This window comes from Cyrtonyx montezumae, unplaced genomic scaffold, assembly GCF_038088225.1.
Source record: "Cyrtonyx montezumae isolate F1298 unplaced genomic scaffold, pur_monq_1.0 scaffold_8, whole genome shotgun sequence".
Lineage (NCBI taxonomy): Eukaryota > Metazoa > Chordata > Aves > Galliformes > Odontophoridae > Cyrtonyx > Cyrtonyx montezumae.
This window is the reverse complement of record NW_027072089.1, coordinates 34,009,751-34,032,225: the sequence shown is the minus strand read 5'-3', so window position 1 is coordinate 34,032,225 and position 22,475 is coordinate 34,009,751. Positions and strand designations below refer to the sequence as shown.

Genomic DNA, 22,475 nt, shown 5'->3' with positions numbered 1-22,475 from the left:
GGAGACTGCATTAAAATTAGAAACTGCAGATGGAGCAATGGCGTTGGCACTCTGCCTTTGCTCTTAACCCACATTGTAAGACATCCTGCTCTGGCTGCACCAAGCGTGTTATACTGCTTTCATTTAAACATGCTCCAGAGCATGTTTTTAATGGAGGCGGCCTATCCAGTACTTGGCACTCATAATATCAGAGAACAACAACTTTCAATCACTGCTCTTGTTTCCAAGGCTGGATTTGGATCCAGAGTTAGAGAGCTGAAAGCATCCTCTTCGCATTGTGTCAGTCCATTAAAATCACCCACACACGGAAATTCTCTGGGGAGAAACTATCACCGAACTATTAATAAAATCTCCCAGAACTATTAATACGGTCTGCGGGAGCTTTAATCTGCTGCAGGGGCTGATTATGTAAGCACATAGGCATGAGGATGCTGTTTTTATCTTCGGTTTGAATGACCTTCTGGTCCTAACAGTTTTGTTTATGATTGAAATCTGCCTGTATCTAAGGGTCATTATTTTCATTCAAAGGGGATTATATTTCATTTTCATTAAACTGGCAGGTGTGGTCTAGAATAAAGAAGTGCACTTGGATAGCAAGATGTTTACTTTTCTAATAGCTAAGGGTTGAAGCTATGAACCAGTTTAAAAAACATTTGTGTCGCAAAATTCAGATGTTCCAAATATACTTTAGCTTGGTTTTTTGAGCTTAGGTCATTGATCTATGAAGCCATTTCATGCAGTTCGAAAAGATCAGCTGGATTTGTATCAGGTTGGATTTGTTCTTCATTTTTTGATATTCTAAAGATTATTTTGCATTTCTGCTACACTGATATGAAAAGACGTTGGAAGATCATCTTGATTTGCAGTTTTCAGAGCCAAGCAGTTCAAAACAACAAAACAGTTAAAGGTTTCTGATGTATACTCCTGACAAAAGAAATAGATGTCATGAAGGCAAGAACAGGCAGAAATAGTGAAAAAAGGTATCTCATTCACCTCACAGCTATCTCTCCAGAGCTCTTTACCAGAACATTTTGTATTGAAAATTTTCAGTCCCAGCTTCACTTTAGTTCAGAAATTTCCAAGCACAGATGTCTGAGAGGAGAAAACAATCAATGTTCTCCACATTTTCTTCTGATCTGAAGCTGGGAGACACTTTTCCAGCTTGAAACATAAGATGCATTAAGGTCTGTACGGATTTTGGGGTATCTGTCTCAGCTTGACTCAAGCGTTCATTTCTTTCTCTCCTTTGTGGATGATGTGGATTACTGAAAGAAGTAAAACAACAGATTAATAAAGCCAAATAAAATAAGACAAACGTTATTCCCCATCTACAGCACCAGATTCACTTGGTCAACAGGAGCTATTTAAACCTCTGTGCTGGGACAATTTTGTCTCTGTGGGTTTGTCTGTGCAGCTTAGGAAAGGTGTTACCACTACAAGGTTAGATGCATTCCTTACTTTGGTTGACAGATCCCAGTGAAAGAAGACCTGTTCTGGCTCTAAGGTGAGCTAGCTGCTCAGGTAGATACTGGGAGCCCTTTCACCAGCTCTTCTCTGCTATCACTGAGTAGTAAGCTAGCTAGATTAATGCTGGCTTGTGCGTGTTTATTCACACTGAAACTGCTTCTCTGAGTGACATGAAGTTACATTGAGCCTGATCTTCAGAAGAAAGGACAAGAATGTACACAAATAAGTAGACCAGTTCCTGTGTGTCATTTTTTATTTATGCTATTGGAATAAAATGTAAATATATCCTCACTATTTAACAAGGAATCAGGTTAAAAAAAGGCTCCATGATCCCAGGGTCCCTTCCACAGTAGGCTCCAAAAAGTACACCTCATTATAAAATACACCTTCTCACAGAATCACGAGACATGAGAAATCAAAAGAGAATTCCTACAAGCACAAGCTCTCCAGCAGAAAATCAATTTCAGCTACTTTCACCTAGCCCCAGGGAAAGCAGCAGAGACACTAAGTGGGGTGTGGGAAAGGTCTCATACATCTTCCTAGAGCTGAGCAAAGCAGACCTCCAGACGAGAGTTTTTCTTTCCAAGACAGCTCTGCTCTAATTAGGAGCTTCTGCAAAATTGGTACGTTGCAATTCCAAATTGTCTGGATGATTCCCATATCAAATTTCCTTGGTTTAAAAAAAAATTGTTTTCATCCTTGTCCTAATTGACAGTCCTACAAATGCTGGTGGACTGAAAGATGATGAAAGTCAAACTGAGATTAATGTGCTTAGCAGCATAAGAAATAAAAAGAGCAGAATGTTAAACACACGAAAAAAGTTTTTTGCTTTTTTTAGTCATTATTTCTTGGTCATCATACTGCCTTTACAAAATTACTAGTGCATTCTTTGGTGTTTCTTCAGAATGAAAGGATTACTGTTGCCTTTAAATAACAGTTATATAAGGGGCTTTTTTATAATGCTTCATCTACTGATGTACTAGACAGAATCTAGTTTACAGATGCAGAAGTCTATGTTGGGTTGATATAAATTTCATTTTCAGCATATAAATTATATCTTCCTCTTTTGACAACCTTTTTGAGAGGCAGCCTGCCAATCTAAAACTGCAACTCATTCTGTTAGTTCTCAGTATACAGTCCTTTTCAGGGTGAGGTGGTATCGTTAAAGCTGGTATATATATATATATATATATATATATATATATATATATATATATATATATGTTAAACAAAAAAAAAAAAAGGAAATCAATTCTGACAGACATTTTTTACTGAAGATTGAGATTAATTTCATCTGTATATCCTAGTGAGAAACCAAAAAATATATATTTTTTGAGTTGATATAAATCTGTGTCTTAAAGTCATTCCCTTGCCTCCCATCTCTTATTTTTACTGTGCTTTGCTTCACATCCAGACTGCATTTACTGCACTGATCTGTACCATAATAATGCAACTCACCCAAAGAGCAAACAAATCCAGAACTTCTTCCTTAGTGCTACAGCTTGTGGGATATCAACTACTTTGGTAAATATAGAATATTAATAATAAGGTAGAACTTCCCCACCTTTTTGTTCTTTTTTTTTTTAATGTTAAAAGTACTCTGAAAAATTCTGCATCTTCAAATATTCATACTCGTGGGAGGAAAAAAACTATTTGAGATTTGCATGAGATAGAAATTTTTGGCTCTAGTCTTATCTAAAACACACTTTCAATTTATCACATGATAGGAAGACACTTTTGGCTTCACTTCATGGCCACACTGGCAGTTGAACACTAGGTGGGCTCAGAATAAAGGCCAGATACTCCATTGCTGTTTCTCAAGACATCAGAAACGGAGTCATGGGAATCTGCAGCAATCCAGTAGTTTAAATTAACCATTCGTGTTCCAAAATTTTAACTAATATCCCAACAACAGTGGAAGTGCAGTTATTTTCACAGTGGATTAACAGCTCTACAGATCATGCGTCCTCCTTGGAAGAGCTCCTGACTGTGGGTCTAGCTACCCACTGGTACACAGATTTCAGTACTGAGATTTATAATTATTTCAGCTAAATTGACACATTTGAGTTTTAAGAGGCTTAAGCTGCTGTAATGCTAAAGAAAATAGTACAACTTAATGACTTCAGTCCCTTGCATGCATTAACTAGATGCATTTTGTATGACTGCTAGGGCAATCCACAGCTGCCAGTGCCTGAAGAGTGTTAATGGTCCTTTACATCTACCTGGGGCAAGGGTGGAGGCAGGAGGTGGTAGGATGCCTACATAGTGAATGCTAAATCTGTGGAATAATTTGACCTTGAAGACATGTAGAAGCTACACTGAGCAGGTGCATAAGGAGATTTTCCATATTATCTCACAAATCCTCCCCATACTCTCACCAGACTGTGATGCTCCATAGGGAGCTGAAAGAAGGCCCTAGGATACTCCATGCTAACTGTGGGGGATGAACCTGCCTGAGTGCAAAGGCCAGAGCACTGCAGAAAGAGACACGGTTGCATTCACTGAACTGCAGGCTGCACAGGAAAGATGGGGAAGGCTCCAACGGGATCTCCCTTCACCAGTCAGAGATGCTTTGGAAGTGTGCTTGCATGCAGGCACAGCAGTCATCCCGCTATTAATGAAAGCCAAAGACCCCGGGGTCTTCCCTGACTGCCTGACATTTGTTAGAGCGGATCAGCAGTACAAAATGCCCGTCACAATACACGGTAACCTTTCAAGACGCACCAGCAACCTCCTCTCCTATTAAGCGTGCCAGGCTGCCCGAGCGGGTGGGCTGCTGCTGCACACACCTCCCTGGAGGACGCTACCTGCATGTTAATGCAGAGGCTGTTTGTGCAGAGCCTCGCTGCCCGCGCTTGGCTCGGCCAGTTTCCATGGAGCCGTCATGGTGTGCTCCCGCTACACCTTCACTTATCAGCCTTTCCCACCCATCCTCCTCCCCAGAATATGCTGCTCGCTCACCCCGAAAGGTCAGCCATTGTAATGATGATTTTAGCAGGAGGGAGGCAGGGAGGCAGAAGGGTGAAAAGGTGAGCGGCGTGCGGCAGAGTGCGTGGGAACCGGGGCCTTGCCGTGCACTGAACAATGAGAAATGAGAAAGCTGCCCCTCAAGGAAGACGTGCTCAGCCCTACCTCCTTCCCAGACCAACAGTCAGGTGCCTTGATGGAGCTGAAAGCATTTGGGCAAACTGCCTGGTGAGCCCACTTTTTACTTCATCAGCAATTGAGGCGGAGGGGAGAAGGGACTGTCTGCTAAGGGAAGAAACTGATGAAAGGTTTCTGGGCTTCTCCCTCTTCCCACCTCCTTCCACCCCCTTCCAGAAAGCCCAGTGTTCGGCTGCTATTGCAGATAGAAAGAGGCAGCCTTCTTTCTCTGGCTTTCACCCTATTGACTGCCTGGCTAAAGCACTGCATCTATTAAATGCTTTCAATTTCTTTCTTTCTTTCTGTAGGACAGCTTTCCTGCTCGCTTTGGAGGAGTCCATTTTGTCAACCAGCCCTGGTACATCCATGCCCTGTACACTCTAATCAAACCATTCCTCAAAGACAAGACAAGGAAAAGGGTAATCAGGAGGGACTGGGGGAGGTGGGAGCTGGAGATCTGACATAGCGGAGCATCCCCTTGCTTTCTTTGCTTCCTTCTTCGCTTTGCATTTCTCATAGGGCCTCAGAGAACTGCAGCTGTTATGGTCTTTGTTCAAGCAATAACTCAACTAGGGACCAGTGAGTTTCTACTATAAGTGTAGATCTTTTTAATGGGCTGTGCTCTGGGGTAGAGAGAAATGGTGATGTAGAGGGATTACCAGGTCTGGCTGAAGCCATCTGCAGAGGGAAATTTCAGCTCAGCTCCTTTGTGGGAGTAAACTGAAACGTTTTTCACATGGTGCTAACTCACTTATTTTCACACAAGACTTCAGCGCCTGAAGTCTGTTTGCTCACTCTGCAGAAGAGGCAGGACATCCCCACCCAAACCAATGTGACTGGTTGTCCTGCAGTCACCTCAGCTATTTGTCCACCAAAGCTCCTGAAGTTGCCATTGGATGATCTCTCAGAAGGCCCCATACTTGTCCTGGGGTGTATCTGACAGATGGGATGCGGATGGTGACACTTTGAAGGCACAGAGCTTGATGTGGCTGAAGCTGCAAAAAATGGCTGCATAGAGTGACGCATACTGGGAAACACCAGCCCCTGAGTTCAGGGTTGGCTGACCCTCCCTAAAGCTGAGGACTTGTTCCTCACATTTTTTCAGTAAGCTCCACTAGCTCCCTACTAGCTGTAGCCTCTTCCAGTAGCAGCAGTCAGTCACTTCTGACCCGCACTTCACTTTTCTTGACATGCTACTTAAGAAACGGATGTTGCCATGTGCCAAAAGTAAGCAAATTTGGCTTTTTCAGAGTGTTTATGGCAGCATCCTAACTCTGGCCTCACACACCAAAGCTGGTCCCTGTCTTCCCACCCACTCCAGCCAGCACTAGGTGCTTCAGAAACCCTCACCGAAGCTGCAGTGGGAACTAATGGCGCTCCGTGCTTCATTAATACTTCTATTACTACACTTAATGAAGCAGGGAAGCAAAACTAACTTTGAACTTTCTTTATTTTTTAAAGATCTTTCTTCATGGCAACAACCTGAACAGTCTTCACCAGCTAATACACCCAGAATGCCTGCCGTCTGAGTTTGGGGGGACTCTTCCCCCATACGACATGGGGACGTGGGCTCGAACGTTGCTCGGTCCTGACTACAGTGATGAGAATGAGTACACTCACACCTCGTACAACGCCATGCATGTGAAGCACGCATCCTCCAGCCTGGAGCAAGAGGACTCTCCCAAACCCATGAAAAGGTAGGTGCTGCTCCGGGAACCACCTCTAGATGGCCCCACTGGGGGTAGGCCAGGCAGGAAGGGCTGGGAGAGGGGCTGTGGCAGAGCTGGCAAATACTGATGATCAGGAGTGGTTCAGCCTGGGCTGTGATCAGGAGAAAGGAAGGCTCTCTGTGGAACCATAATTACTTGTCTTAATGCTCATACTGGGAAAAAAAACAAGAGGAAATTAATGAGCCCCTGCACAGAGCAGTGAACAGAGTGTATGACTGTGAAAGGCTCTCCTATATGACTCAGCACGCCCAGCAGCACCACTGCCCTACTATTTTCTAGGTATTGCTGTTCCTTTCGTGCCCTCTGACCCCAGCTGATATCATTTTACCTCCTTGACAGTGTAGCTCCTGTATAGTGAGCACCACTGCCCTCTAAAGGAGAACTGGCCTCAAATCCTGCTCCTGCTCCTGCTCTCACCTTCCCTTCCAGCCCAGCCACCGCTCTTCCAGCAGCCCTGCTTTTAGATCTGGTGCTTGGGCATGCTTAAAATGGCAGCTCTCAAAAACACCGCCCTCTGTAATTTGCACTAATTGGGGGATGGGGTGAGGAGGGCCGATTCCCAGCGCAGGTCACTGGGGCTTGTCGATTTTGGAGTATCACAGCAGGTCATCACCAGCTGCCCCTGGAAAGCCATGGAGCAGTGACCGGCTGGCTCCTCACATCAGGTCAACGTGTGGTTCATCTCTCCCTCTCTGCACTCCACAGAACTGCTTTTAGTGCAGATCACAGCCAGGCTTTAACTCGCCGCTGCCACTTGATGAGCACAGCACTCACATACGGGGCGTCACTCTATGTGACAGGCAGCGGCCATCATTTTGTCACAGCAAAATCAAAGCTGACAACACAGACAAGCCAGAATGTCATGCAATTAATTTTAAAAGTCTTTCATTGTCAGAAGAAAAAAAAATGCTGCAGTGCAAAGCCTTGTACGGAAAGCACTCGCACTTGGAACAGACGTGGAGTGCTGTGGGTCCCACTGCTTACAGGAACATACAACCACAGGGGTACGACCCTTTGCAGGACTGCAGCCATGGCATGAGGAGAGGTGGCCATCTGCAAGGTCAGCAGGTCTCACTGCAGAATCCCAGGCAGGACTGGGAGCCAGTGTGAATTCCCAGAGCCTGTTGTGGAGAACTAATTTTGTTTTTGGAAAATATTAACATATTTAATTCTTATTCTTTTTAATTTATTAGCAATGGAACAAACCAAAAGATTTTAGAGAGATGCTAAGTATGATCCTACTGTTAAAATATATAATGAGGTTTTATAGTATATATAACCTTACAGAAAGAAAAGCTCTGAAGTGTTAAAAGCTGTTTGTGGAATAGTGGCAAATCTTTGCTGACCATCACATCCTAGGCTGCAAAGAAGTGAGGGTCTCATGGTGCCCCTGGGGGGATCCTCAGCTTGAAAATGAGTTCAGTGCCAGAAAACCCTGCCTCAGGGCAAAGTCTTCCCTTATAATCTGTTCACTAATACAAAAGTGCATTAATACAAATATGGCAAGTGGATGAATCTAATTTGTCATGTTGCCTCCGGGCAGACTAGATCTAACTTTTAGCCTAATTTTGTTACTCAACGGGTAAGTGAACCATCTGATCTTCTACCCCATGGTCATTTCTAACTGTTAGAGGTGAAAAGTTCACTGCTTCTCCAGATTTCCTCTTATGAGTATTTGCTTTTATTTTTCCTAACCTGAAATTACTTTTTAGCCTAACTGAAGGTAAAAACTTACACTAAGGAAGCAAAATTGCAATACTAGACTTATTAGATTAGATTTATATCAAAGGCCTGGTAACAGGTCAGCAGACTTCAACCAACATTACCGTTTTATAAACATCCCTCCCCACCTCTTAGGACTGCACAGTTCTAATGCAAGGAGAGGGAAGGTTCAAGCTGGATATTAGGAAAAGGTTCTTTACAAAGACGGTGGTCAGGCACTGGAATAGGTTCCCCAGGGCAGTTGTCATGGCCTCATGCCTGCTGAAGTTCAGGGAGAATTGGACAATGCTCGCAGTCATATGGTCTGATTTTTCGGTGGTATTCTGTGGAGCCAGGAGTTGGACTTGGTGATCCTTGTAGGTCTCTTCCAACTCTGGATATTCTATGGTTCTGTGATTCTACAAGAGTCCCAGGCCATACCTGGGAATTCTGGGAGGTTTACACAAGGCATAAATGGTTTCCTAGCATTAGTCTAATTCCCTCACAATTGCCCTATTAATTTTTCCCATGTGAAAGAAATATTGCACTTCCATTACAAATCTGTTCTTTACACCACATGAACCAGAAAAGTCTTTAAACTCTTGAGTATAGACAGTAATTCTACAAGTGATTCTATGCTGAAAAGTTGGGTTTAAAAACAAAAAGGAGTGGACTTTTTCTTTGATAAAGAAATGTTCCTTCCAAAAGGATAAAGGATATCCAAAAGACTAAGCCTTCTTGAGTTTCTGTAATTTCAGAGTGAAAACTCTAGCTGAACAAGTAAGGGTCTGTCTGATGTCCCAGATGTCAGTGGAGATGTATCCTCTCAGGAACAAGTCCAGGAGTGCAGGAACTAGCGCTGCAGAAAACTGGGGGGACAGCTGCTATTCCTCCCCCAGCATACCATCCTGCTGAGCAGTGAGGTGCTGGTTGGCACCACCCATTCCACCCTGTGGCACCTGCTGGATCTGGAGTCTCTTGCTGGAAGGTGATACAAGCACATCTGTGATACAGATGTCACTGAACTACTGCTGTGTTGAAGCCTTCGTAGTCTCAGAGGCCCAGTACTACTAGCAGAGCTTGCAGTTTTGCACTGTGACTACAGAGAAATACCTCTTCGAAGTTTAGTCCAAATAACAGCAATTTCAAACCAGAAAATTGCTAACTTAATGCAAAACCTGGCAAAACCAGGGTATCTTTGTCTGAGAGGCTGCCAAGAGGGTACTACATCTGTAGAGAAGCCCACCCTACTCCACAGCCCAGAACACAACATACCTCAATTACAATGCCTAACAATTTTACTGTCAGGGATGCTGAAAAATCAAGATAGAAATTATTGGAAGAAGAATACCAGAAATTGGAAGCAGAAAATTAACCGTCTGTGATACTTAGTACCGAGTTATTTTAGAAAATGAATCCAGAGGGGTAAAAAGGGGATATTTTCAAGATGTAAGTGACCTGAATTTGTCACCTGAAAACTAAAATAGGTTTGTCAACCTGCAGATGTGAAGAATCATAAAAACATGGAATGGGTTAGAACCTCAAAAATCATCTAGTTCCAACCCCTCTGCCATTGGCAGGGTAACATATGAAAGAGCACGTGGCACCAAGTGTCAGTAAGAGGGAAATAGGATTAGAACAGGTACATTCTCATGCTTTGGCTTTGGGACTGCCAGCACTGCTTTGGTTCCTGTCACCAAGGCAGATGAATATAAAAGGAACCATTTTCAACTGAGAGGTGCGAGGAAGGTGAGGAGAGTGGAGAGCGTGTTTTTACAGCAAGAAGCTATAGAAAACAGTGGCATGTTTGTCCTCCCAGAACAAAAGTTGAAATGCAAACACCAGAGGGAATGAAAGCCAGGGAGAGAGAACAGCTATTCAAGGAGAAGAATGACTTTGGCATGAGATCAAGTGGGAATAAGCTGACAGAAGTATACTTTGGCTAGAAATTAGAGGAGGAGGTTTGCTTGACTTCAGAGGAGTGAGCTACTGAAGCTGTGAGTTTTGGATATGACAACCTCGCTGATGCATGAGTTAAAGGTCTAATGTGTGGTGGTTACCAAAGGTCACACAAGACTAGACTTGCCCCTCAAAGTCTCATTAGTTTCCAGTTTCTGCTTCTGTTAACAGCAATGACATGTAGTTGTTATTTTCTCGCCAACCACAGACAAGTGCAATTTCTCCCTGTGATGTGAAATTGTACAAGATTTGTTTTCAAAAAAGAGTCCTTCCTTACTTTGGAGAATGGAGTCTTTGTAGGTAGGGAAAGCACTGAAAATCCTCATTGAAGTAAAACACCACAGACTAGCTAGCAGCATGATCTTGAAAATGGTGAGATTTGACAAGTTTCTGTAACATGGAAAATCTTCAATCAAAACCATTGCAATTGTCATTTTTCCACCAGTGGCCACATGAAACCCCACTGGGGAAAATTCGAAACAGTGGAAATTGCACTCCCATCTGCAGAAATTATCTCACACCCTGGGAAGAGTCCCAGAATCCAAGTACTGCATGAACAGATGGGAAACAAAGCAAAACAGCTGATGACACCAGATAATGAGTCTTAATGGCCAGGAGAAAAAAAAAAAAAAAAGCACAACAATAACAAAATCCATCCGGAATACATACGTTTATTAAAATTCAGCTCAGTAAAGTTTGAAATGGGTAATGTAATAAATGCAGAAACTGGTATTAATACCATAGCAGCAAAATCCATTCAATCTGAGAGTTCAGCAGCAACGGCAAGAGAACCTTCCCCTGTCTTGGACCATCTTTTCTGTATCCATGCGGGGTACCTGCTGCTTGTGAGCCATGAGATTTGAGAGCAATGTAAATGGTGTGAAAATTCAGAGCACAGGGAAGGAAATCACCTCCCTTTCAGCTGTGGCCAAACCTCCTGCAAGCCCTGATGGTCAGCCTTGAGCTGGTGCAGCCAACGGGGAGCTCACACAAAAGCAAAGCATTTGTCTGTAGTGTGCATGCTGGCTTTTGTTGATGAGCTGTTGTTTTTGGGAACAGCTGGAGGCTTTATCTGGGTCTGCAGCCTAGTGGATAGTTATAGAGTGTGGCTGAGCCCTGCAGTTAGGGACTTAGAGACTGCTCGCAACCTATCACTGCGTTGACAGGGCATTTCATCTTGGCCAGCTGAGTGGGAAAAGGAAGCCAGTATCATATTTGGGCATCAATCCATAGTGGGCACACATGTTATTGTAGCGATCAATTTAGGGACTGTGGATGATGCTAAGAAACTCAATTCTTGAATAGTTTCCTACTATTATCACAAGTAAAGCATGTTAGAGACTCAGGAAATCCAGAATTAGAGTAAAACTTACTGAGTTACAATCCAAACACACTAGCTGTGAAATATACAATTTATCCATCAAAGTCACTGTGAACTCCTACAGCTGTGAAGTGGTTTTGAGCACCTAAAGATGTAATGACTTGTCCTGTGGTTCTTCAAAACCCCCATATCAGGCACTTCAAAAACGGCTAAAAAAACTAATGGGTTGCTTTACCATGCATTGTTGAAAAATGTAGTTTTATGTCCTAGATTAGAGTGAAAGGATTTTAAAGTGCAGATTAAAGTTTGCCATTATTGCTGCTTGGTTTGTAGGTTATGGACTGATTTTCAAACAAACTTTTTGCTGAAACGCATTGTTCATTCTCAGAAACAGTATCATGCTCCCAGAAAGAGGGGTCCCACTGCTGTTACACACTAGTGCCAAGTGGAATGTTTTCAGACCCAAGAGAGGCTACTGGTAGGGGTGACTTAAGTAAGGTTTTTGTTTATTTAGACAGGTTCCTCCATATCCCCAGCTGGGCTGTGCAAGGCAGACCTTTCTAGTTGTTATCCTTGGTGTGACCTTAATGTGCCTTCACCATATGTTTCTGCTTTTATGGGTCATGCTTTGTGCTGGTTCACAGTCAGCACCAATTTACTGCAGAAGCAGTAAAATACCAGCAAATAAAAATCCATATGAAAATGTGTGAAGACATCCTCGCTGCCCATGGATGGCACCTGGGTGCTCTGCTTGTAGCTGAGACAGACTGCTCCACATTTGTTGGGGGAAAAAGGAAACACTCCACGTAAGATTTCTGTTCCATTGCTCAAGCTGCAAGACTTGTGGTGTGGGATTTATACTCACTGTTTCATTAAGCACGTCCATGGGAAGTGGGCAGGCACGTGGACATGATCCCTGTCCCCGGGGTTCCCTGGGAGTCAGCTGTTCCCCAGGGGTATTGACAGCATGGTTTCCATCTGTTTGCAGCTCTCAGTTGCTAGTGTTCAGTGCAAGGACTCACAAACACAGACTGGAGGTGGGAACCACAGAACTGATGCCATTCAGGCTGCCTAAATTATTGCATTGTAAATTGTGTCTTCAGCTAGCTATAAATTTGCCTAAGGTTTTGTGGTTTAGATTAGAGACATGACGCTTAATAAAACAAATGGTTTTACACTGCTTATGTCTTTTGCTGTCTTGTGGAAATCCATCTACATCTGGCTGAGTTACAAGCCTTTGAAAAGGCAATTCACATGTGCTCTGTAGAAGCATTTTTGTCATTAATGACCCCAAGGATTGCCTCATGCTTTAACTTGGTCTACCAGAACAAATAAACCTGTTCAACTCCAGCTTATAGTTCAGAGCAAACAGTGTGCAGCTCCTGTCCAGGACATAGGGTGTGGAGGGCTCTTATAATCACACGCTTTACTTGTGATCTCAGCTTTCCCTGCTCTAGGCCAGGCTGCAGCAGGATCCAGAGCTGGGGGTGAGCAGACTGCACCCATGCTCCCAGCCCACATCCTCCCTTCTGCACGCAGAACTGGAGAGATGAGGACTCAGCAGTGAGCCCAGCTGGGAATGGGGGTGACTGGGGTGAGAGCCACAAGGCAGATGGAAAGGGCTGGAGGCAGCTGGGCCAGGAAGCACTCCTAGTGGGCAAGGAAATGGGGTTGCTTATGGGGAGAACTATGGGGACCAGGAGCAGTCCACTGGTGCGGCCCCGAAGAAGCCAGTGCTGCTCACCCTTCATGTAGTCTTGGCTAATTGCTTGAATCAAACCTTATACAGATGGTGAGGTTGCACACTGCTGCTTCTCAGCCTGCCAAAATATAGACTCTGGGTCTAATTTCCAGAAGTACTCAGCACTCACCTGCTGCTGCCATGAGTGGGAGGTGTGCTTTGGTTACTAGAACTGCTGCATAGTGTTGTGCACCCTGCAAAGTCAGAGTCCCAGCACTGGGAAAGGGGCACACCTGTACCCTCATCTCATTCCTGTCCTTCATGCACTTAAATGGAAACTAAAAAATAAGTCCTTGCAGCAGTCCTATAGTGGCAAATGAATTAGCAGTTAAGAGGCACACAAGTGCTGTACAAATGAACTCCCTGGAAAAGCTCAGGAGGGAATTAACGAAGGCTGTCTTCAGAGGAGGACTTGAATAACAGGCAGGAAACATGTCACAGAGTACACCAAACTTCTAGAAGGTAGCACAATAAATCACCACTTATCAGCTTGGCAGTGTCTGCCCTAAGCACTGCATGAGGATGAGGCCCTCTGGGTCAGCACAGTGGGCCAGGGTCACAATGAGAGGGTCACATCATCCCCATATGTGCAGCTGAATGTCTGCTGCTCCCACCTTCTGGGTTTTCCTCCTGTAGTGCTGCTTGACTTTCCAGCCTAAAAATGCCTCAGCAAGGCTGCTGTCATTTTGCAGGGACACAAAACTTGTGATGTAGGATCTGGGAGCTGCTCATAGGGCTGCGTCCTCCTGGTGTTGGCACACAGAAATGAAACGACAGTGATTTGGTGGCAAACTTTGTGGAAGTGCTGGAAACTGAGGTCGTATGAATAATGGGAACAGGGGGCACCAGGGTGGGAGCAAAAGGCAGACTGAGGGATGAGGAGGGTGTAAAGCACTACGAGGTCTGAGCCAAGGAAATGGAGGCTGCTTGGTGAATATGAGGGATGAAAATCAGCAGAGAAAATACAAATGGTGATGGATTTGTATTATTCCTAAATTTTCTTAGTTATTTGGCCTGAATTACTTTTGCTTGTATATCATATTCTGTATATTTTTAGCAGCTCTTGCTGAATCTGCTGTAGATTGGTGCTGACGACTGCTGTCTTAGTGTCTTTATTTTACCTTTTGCTGCATGACATGGGGCTGGGAGGTAGGAGGCCTGAAGTTGCACCAGGCTGGATATCAGGAAAAAATTCTTCAAGCATTGGAACAGGCTCCCCAGGGAAGTGATGGAGCCTCTGTCCATGGAGGTGTTCAAGAACAGTGTAGATGTGGCACTGTGGGACGTGGGTTACTGGACATGGTTGGGATGGGTTGACAGTTGAGCCAGATGATTTTAGAGGTCTTTTCAAACCTTAATGATTATAATCCTATGGGAGCAAGATTAGGCCGGGGGATTTGTGCTGCTTTGCCCCCTGACCCACTGTGCTGGCAGATTGCTTTGAGCCAGCTCAGCTCTGCCCCACCAGCCAAAAAAGGACCTTCTGTTGTTGTTACTTCTTGTTGGCACATCTGCATTGTTTCCATAATAGCAAGGAAAAATAATTTTTCCCCCTAATGAAGGCAAGCCCTCTGTGAGTGTTGCAGAGCATGCTCTGGGACGCTGGGCCCTGCACCATAAGGAGGGAGGAAGGCAGAGAGAAGTGCCCCTCAGACCTCGTCCATACAAAAAACCCATAGGTGTGATTTTTAAAAAGTGTTTTCTCTGCTTCTTATGTTCCATAAATGGAATGAATAATTGGGAGATGAACAGCCCTGAGGTGCTCCTGAAATGGAAAGGGAATTAGTGGGAAATGAGCAGATGGGAGGTGAGAGGTAGATGAATAGAGTCACACAATGGGATCTGATTGATTGGCTGCAGCATGTCACACTGAGAGCTGGAAGCTTCCTGCACTTGGGGAAAAAATAGCCACCCTCCTTCCCTCTCCACAAAAGCCTCCAGAGGAAGCACAGCACACACAGAGGGTGTCCTTGGTCCTATGGGCTGCAGCACATCCACCTTGCTATGATGGAAGGTACAAAATGAGGGATCAGAGAACTGAGGGATCAGAGAACTGAAGGTTGCCTTTAGAAGCAATCACGTTCCAGTGCACTGGCAATTATTATTAGCTCAGAGCAGGGGTTCAGTGTTTTATTTTTTATGGGAAACAAAAGCGATACCTGGCAGATGTCCATCTCTGTGAGGTGATTCACTTCATCTGTACTCTGGCAAGAGCCGTCTGAAATCAATGCATCTTGAAAGCCTGCATTCGAGTTTTATTAAGGTCTTATTTTGACTGAATTTGGGGGAGTAGCATCAAAATGACCACACACACAAAGCCATCTGCTTTCAAAGATACGGATGTACATACCAACATGCGGTGCTGTCATTTGAAATATATGGTTGGCCTGCTGGAGAAACAGCTGGATAGTGTTGATTTTCCAGTATTCTGAATATTCTTGCTGAACAGTAAAAACACCATGAGGGCTTTGATTGACACATTAAATGAAGCACAGTCAAATGATACTTACGTCTTAGAAGTGAGACTGAGAAATCATTTCTTTTTCCATTTTCATTTTGCTCTCCCAAGCAAGGCTAACTAGACTGTGAAACTAGACTGAGAAAGTTCATGGGCATTGATTCATCTGTTTGTTCCTTCAGACTTGGCTTCCAGCTCACGGTGATCTCTTATTTTTACAGGATCCAGGTCCCCTGCTTGTATTGTGTTATAGATGGGTAGAGCAGAGAGTCTGCCGGCCCAGGGACCTCATATATGTTATACAAGCAGTTGCCTACTTCTATTAAATTTTAACTCAACCAAATCCTCTACACCCAAACATCTTCCAGACTGGTTGTTTGGGAAAATTTAGTGGAGAAAGGAGGAAAGATGTAAGGTTTTGAATTCAGATATTTCATTTATAGAGCCAAAGCTGTGGCGTGTGAGTACTGAAGGTAACACAGTGTGAGACAGTTTTGGCTATGATACATTGCAAACATGGCCTGAGAAATCATGAAAACTATCATACCTGATGACAACAGATAAAAATACATCAGGAGAAAGTGGAGATTTAAACTAGATACAAGTTTTCTACAACAGGAGTAGTGAATAGGTTGGAATAGATTGCCCAGAGAGGTGGTAGATGCCTCATTCCTGGAGATATCCAAGGTCAAGCTGGACATGCCTCTGAGCAACCTGATCTAGCTGTAGTTGTCACCTAGTTCAAAGCAGATAGCTGGGGAGTTTTAGCACCATCTCAGCGCCAATTTTAAATGATGTAGCATCCACCAGTGTGAAAGATACAGACTAGGGGACCTTGTGCAAGGTCAGACTCAAGCCAGGCAGCTCCAGTGTGACTGTGGACACACAATGGTCACAAACTAGGAACTTTCCCCAGCCTACAAGTATGAGGATCACAGGTAACTTTCATTTGCAGGGTGTCAATGGTTTATGGGCAGGTTCAGCCTGCTTCTGTGATGATTGGTGCGGGGGACCCATGGACCCATTCCGCAGGAAAGGGGAAGGGGGAAAGGGAAAAGGGAAAAGGGAGATGGGCCTAGGAACAAAACAGCAGCAACGATCTGAGGGGGAAAGCTAATTTACTAAATAGATATCAGAAAGCAAAATAATGCAATATAATACAATATAATTGGAATTAAAGCTAATAAATAAAATGAGCAAGAGACCGAAGGCCTTACGCTAACGCTGAAGGCGGACGGCAGCGAGCACCCACTGCTGAGTCCAACCCAAAGGAAAGAGAGTGTCCCGTGACTGCAGACAGTTTTTATCTTTCCCTTTGAGCACAAACACATAAAAATGCAAAGCATCGCAAAGAATTTCTTTATTACAGGATAACGCATCAGTGAAAGAAAAAAAATGGCAGTGCAGTTAAAATGGGCAGCAGTACTTTGAAAAAAGAAACCTAGCTTGAGTACTAGCTTTAATGCTAGAGCCAACATACAAAAATTCTAAACATTGTGTAAACTTGCACATACATAGAGCAGTGCTGCTTTCCTTAAAATGAACGTGTTAGGTACATATAGGGTCCTGTTTTCAAAAAATATTTGTCATGATTTTCACATCAAAATGCAATTCCTGGTCAGATTGAAATGCTTTATGTAACACTGGCCTATTGCAAATCATCTTTTCTCTTGGAGAATTGAAAAAATAATAATAATTATGCTTTCATAAAAGCTTCAGGCATAAGAAAAATAATTACACAAGTTATTCACAGTCACAGTATTCATTGGTGATCAAGTGCTGCAGTACAACAGGACGCAATTTATTAATGATGCTTATCAAAAGAGAAGCGATCTCTAATCTCATAAAATAGCTGATGCTCAGACCAAGGTTACCATAATGATCAACTGGGAACTATAGGCACTTCCTGAAAGTAATAAGTTGTAATTCTAAAAGCCACCCATGACAAAACTGGCTCTTTAAAATGATATTATGCCACGTGCAAATGCTTAGTCCTGCTGTCTTTAAAAAGCTCCTGATCCAGAGAGTGATTTTGCTCTAAAATTCATTGCTGACTACAAACTGGGAGGTAAATCTCAGCCTGAAGCGGAGAAAATGGAGGATAATGAATCTTTGCAACATACTCATCAGTTCCTCCTTCCATAGTTAAGTGGGCAAACACAGGAGCACACAGGCCACAGAAAATGAAATCCTCTTGAATTTCCCATTAGGTTAAACCCATTCAGCTTTTGTCACTGCCAGAAATCCTCAACGCTCCACTTTCTTACTCATTTGTTTTGCTTTTTTTTTTTTTTGCTCATTAGAAGCAAAAGATAAACTATGTTTCCCACCTTGAAGACAGAAATGAGTTTAAAATGGACTATCCCTGAACAAGATTCTCCTTCAAGGATGTAGATGAAGAGATAAATGTCAGGAGCAGGCACACCAGAAGCTCCCTCCTTGTCATATTAGTGCTGGTTTCTTCATTGATCTTGGATAACTCAGGGATGTTCTGCCCCTTAGATCTCCTCATCAGTAAAATGTGATTTATCTACTTGCTGGTCTCAAGATTTGTAGCAGGCATGAGCTGAGGCTTGCTCCTGTGAGCACTTGTGTGTGTTATTTCATTTGTGCAAAGTAAGCAGGAGCAGAGCAATGTTGTCTTGCAGGACGTGAAGTGCTATCAGATCCCATTGTCAGGAGCAGCCTTTCATGTTCCTGTGTGCATTCAGCATTATAGATGTTAGCTAAGCACTAAATATTTTAAAACCAGCTGAAATAAGTAAGGAGTCACTTTTTATTCATGTTTAAAGGGATGCGTTTTCAAGTTCTTGCATATCCAGAGTAAACAAATAAAAAACTACAGAGGTGAAAACGGACAATAGCGAAAATGATAAAGCAGAGTGAAGGGATTGCAGGACAGGGAACGCTTCTAAAGCAGCCCTCGCTGGCACGTGCCTGTTCTTCCTTCCAGGTCCCAGTCAGTGGTGGAAGCTGGCATGCTGAAGCATGAGGACCTGGGGGAAAGTGAGAACACCCAACCACTGCTGGCCCTGGACTGAATCCCACACGCCGACTGCAGACATCCAGACCCCACCCACCCAGAAACGACCGAGCACGCGATACGCACTCACACATGCGTTTCGCTTGAGAACAAGTCCTTCATCTTTCTCGACCAAGTAACAACTGCCACCAGCCACCTGCCCATGCAGCCAACGCTGAACAGCATTTCTGTTGACACATGATGCAAAGGAAGACACAGCGGGGGTCTGTCCATATGTAAAGAACTTCGTCTTCTTTCCTTTTCAGACTTCTGGAATTGAAAAATTGGAAATGATGGGACTGCCTTCTCCAGTGTTTGTCAGTAGAAGCTCTCCTGAAGCCTCCAGCAGGGATGCTCAGTGTTATAGAAGCTAAGGTTAAATGTGTATTAAAGCAAAGCATCTTTAAAGTCTGCACTGTTTAATGTGGCTCAGAGGGCAGAATACAGCGTTATCTAGTGTGTTTGAGTTCTGCAGAAGGGTTTTGTATTAAAAAAGTAAAAATCAGCGCCAGCGTAATGCCATTCAACGTGACACTTTGCGACTGCCTCATCCATATTGCTTTTAGGGGGACACTTATTTCAGTATCTAGCAAAAAGGATTCTTAACTTTTGAAACCCTTACAAAACTGTCAGTAAGCGGAATGAGCTGCGTGGGCAGCAGACACAGACAATTTGGAAGGCAATTATTTCATTTTAATGTCATGTTTTTCCACAGGCAACTTGGGAACCCATTAGACGTGTGCGCATGCGTGTGAGGGGGTTCCAGGGAGACCCACTGGACACATTCACCAGTGATTAATGATTCATTCAGATTTTTTCATTTAGGCCCCAACCACAGATAAAAGCTCTGCAGAACCATTTATCCCCCTCCCTTCCTGCAGTCAGTGAAAGGTGTAGCCAGAAGGGAATGCTGATTGCAGATGTGGGCCATGGTTAAAATGAGAAAGGAAAACTTAGAATTAATAATTCAATACAAGCTTCTGCTAGAAGGAAATGTGAACAAACAGAAGAACTGAAATGCCAAAGACCAGTTTCTTATCTCTCTCTTTGCTCTATCTGTAAGAAGAGTCCCATCCCTTCATTGAAATGGAAATCAGATAAAAGAAATAAAAGAAAAATTGTTATCAAATTGCATGAGCAGTGACTTTATTTCCTAAAACAGTTACAATCACCATACATGCTTTTTGTCCTCAATTTAATTGCAATGCATTGACAATTACTAGAACAACGTGGTTGGCACCAACGTATCAAAGATAACCACATAAAATATATAAAACAAGATGATAACCCAAAGGCTGAGCAAGAGCTTTTCATACAGCTCTGAACATCCACCGGATTCATAAGCAATGCACTGGAAGTGGTGGCCTAGGTCAGCTGGACATGGTCATCCCTAACAAATGGAGCAACGAAACACTGCCTTCATTCACAGCCTGTTATGCTTGCATAGTGCAGAAAAGACACCCTCCAGATCCCACTAACACATCTGGGGTGTACCTGCTTGCCTGTGTACAGGGCAGTCTCATTCACAATAACCTTCCTCTGCAGCACAGTGTTACTGGGGCTAGGCCTGGTCTTCACGGTAGAGTATTTAATGCAGTGAGTGTTCCCAGCAAAGCAACACAGGCGTCAGAAAAAGCAGCAAACACTCTGAGGCTTGCAGGAACATTAAAGAAATGTCTGAGCCCATTTACCTTTGGGTTTTCATCTATTCTTCTCCCCTATGGCATTATGACCCACTATAGAAAGCTGTGACTGGAAACAGCTCCCCTCCCTTCCTGAGGCTCATGAAGACTCTCAGACATTTGGATTGGTCACAGCAAACTTGCTTAAAGCATAAAGAAAATCACACATACATTAAAAAAACAAAAACAAACAAGGCAGAAATGGCCTACTATACTGCAGTATTAGTGAAGAAATACTTTGGTTTGCAGTTTTTCTCAGTTAATACACTTATCTCTGCTGCCACTGAATCTTTGTGATGGCCCACTACTGCTCATTCAAGTATGTACTCACTACCCTACAAATGCTTTGTGCTGGCATTTCCCTCTGTAAACATGGCTAAAGAATGAAATGTTTAAATTGCAATAGTGCTCAATCTGAAAAGCATTTCCATTCACTTCATCCACTGGCATTCCCAATGTGTAAAAAGCTTTTTCAACATGAAATACTGCATGGCAAAGAGGAATAACTAAAATAATATACCGCTTATTCACTGCCTAATTTCCATGTTTTGCTCTCTCTCTCTCTCTCCATATATATATATATACTCACCATTTATGTATCAAATCGAATAAATGTATCTAACAAAAAGAGATGCTCTCAGCTCATCGACAGGTAGGCAGAGAGCAGAATCACTTCAGTGCTGCAGCAGCTATTCACAATAAACCTTGTCACATTCACAAGGCACTTAAGGTATCAAATGGTCAATATGTCACTACACAGTTTAATGAACAGTGCCACTCTGGCACACATACATTCTGGGTAGATAACTTTGATCTGTTTGCCAATTGAAATCTGTATATATAAAGCATGTGACTTCAAAGAAACAGTGAACAATCAGGACAGCACGGTTCTCTTATAAATAAAGCTTCGAAGTTTTTACCACTCCTTTAGTGTTCACTCTGCTACAGAAACTAAAACACAAGATTAAAAAAAAAGCATTCCTAAGCCACTAATTTTGGTTTAAGTAGTTCTTGATTACTTCTTTACAAACTATGTCTTTATTTTACAGAATAGCAAAATAGTTTATAATCTGTACTGCTTGATAAGTGTAAGAGATACAAAGCACAGCCTGACTCAACAACTAGCAGAATTACTTTTCCTTCTTACTGTTCTATGATTCCTTAATATAAAAAGAATATTCTTTCCAGTTTTACACATAATTCACCTAAAGCCTCCGAAAGTATTTTTATATTTTATGAAGTGTGAAACTTATAAATCTTTTCAGTTTTCATGATTATTTGCAGAGAACTGTTACTTTACAACAGATGGTACTCTGTTACTGCTGATATGGACAACACATTAAAGTCCAATTAGCATTGTTGTCTGACTCTTGATCAGAGAGGGTTTATCAGTGTGTATTCTACCTATTTTTTATTAGTCAGAAAGGAAATTAAAGTGCACATCTCCAGAAATGGGTTAAAACAGCTTATGGTGCAGTCATCGTGTGTTACGTGGCATTACAAAATTAATTAATAAAATACAAACTCTGAAAAGCATTCAATTTGTGGGAATGCAAGGTTGCTGCCTGTATTTTGTTTAGCAGATTTGGCATTCTGATCATGTGCTGTTTGTACGTACAATACTTAGGTACCATGATGTAGTCCCTGCAGTACAAAACCACAGAATTGCAGGGGTTGGAAAGGACCTCTAGAGATCATCTAGTCCAACCCCCTGCCAAAGCAGGCTCAATCATGGAACACTAAGCAAATAAGACAACTGTTCAGAGTTCTTAAAACCACAAGGCCAGAGCTGCGATGACTCAGTAACCCTAATGTCTTCTTACTTAGTACCTGTTTCTCACAACCCTCACTAGTGATGCCACTGCTCCTGATGACCTTGAGCAGACCTCAGAATCCTAGTACACCTATCCACCCCCTGCTGGCTTTGAGGGTGAGTAAATATCAGCTGGTTTCAAACATTACCTGTGCAAACTTTTGTTTATTTTCTTAGTGTTTTCAGAAAGGAACAGTGGAGGCTCCTGCACCTTCCACCTCTCATCGAACAGTGAGGAAACAAAAGATCAGCCAACTGCTTAAACATCCATGATTTCTCTCTCTTGAAAATAATGCTTTTTTAACATACAGTAAACTCTGGGTAGCAAATACTGTAAATTATGATGTGATAAGACTGCTTCAGGATTGTATCATACATTTCAAGACAAGGAGAACACCATTAGGTCAATTAAAGGGCCATCCTAGCACTGTATAGGA

The 22,475-nt window shown here is 43.1% G+C and overlaps 1 protein-coding gene across 1 annotated transcript in view; it reads left to right on the top strand.

Annotated features, from left to right (window-relative positions):
* Window positions 1–18,885, top strand: part of CLVS1 (clavesin 1) — a 90,236-nt gene extending 71,351 nt beyond the window's left edge. Inside the window, exons 4-6 of the mRNA XM_065751923.1 lie at window positions 4,920–5,030; window positions 6,073–6,308; window positions 18,475–18,885. Of these exons, the coding sequence (XP_065607995.1) occupies window positions 4,920–5,030; window positions 6,073–6,308; window positions 18,475–18,562 (435 nt within the window). The 3' untranslated portion in view covers window positions 18,563–18,885. The remainder of the gene's footprint in view (window positions 1–4,919; window positions 5,031–6,072; window positions 6,309–18,474) is intronic.
* Window positions 18,886–22,475: the final 3,590 nt, after the last annotated feature.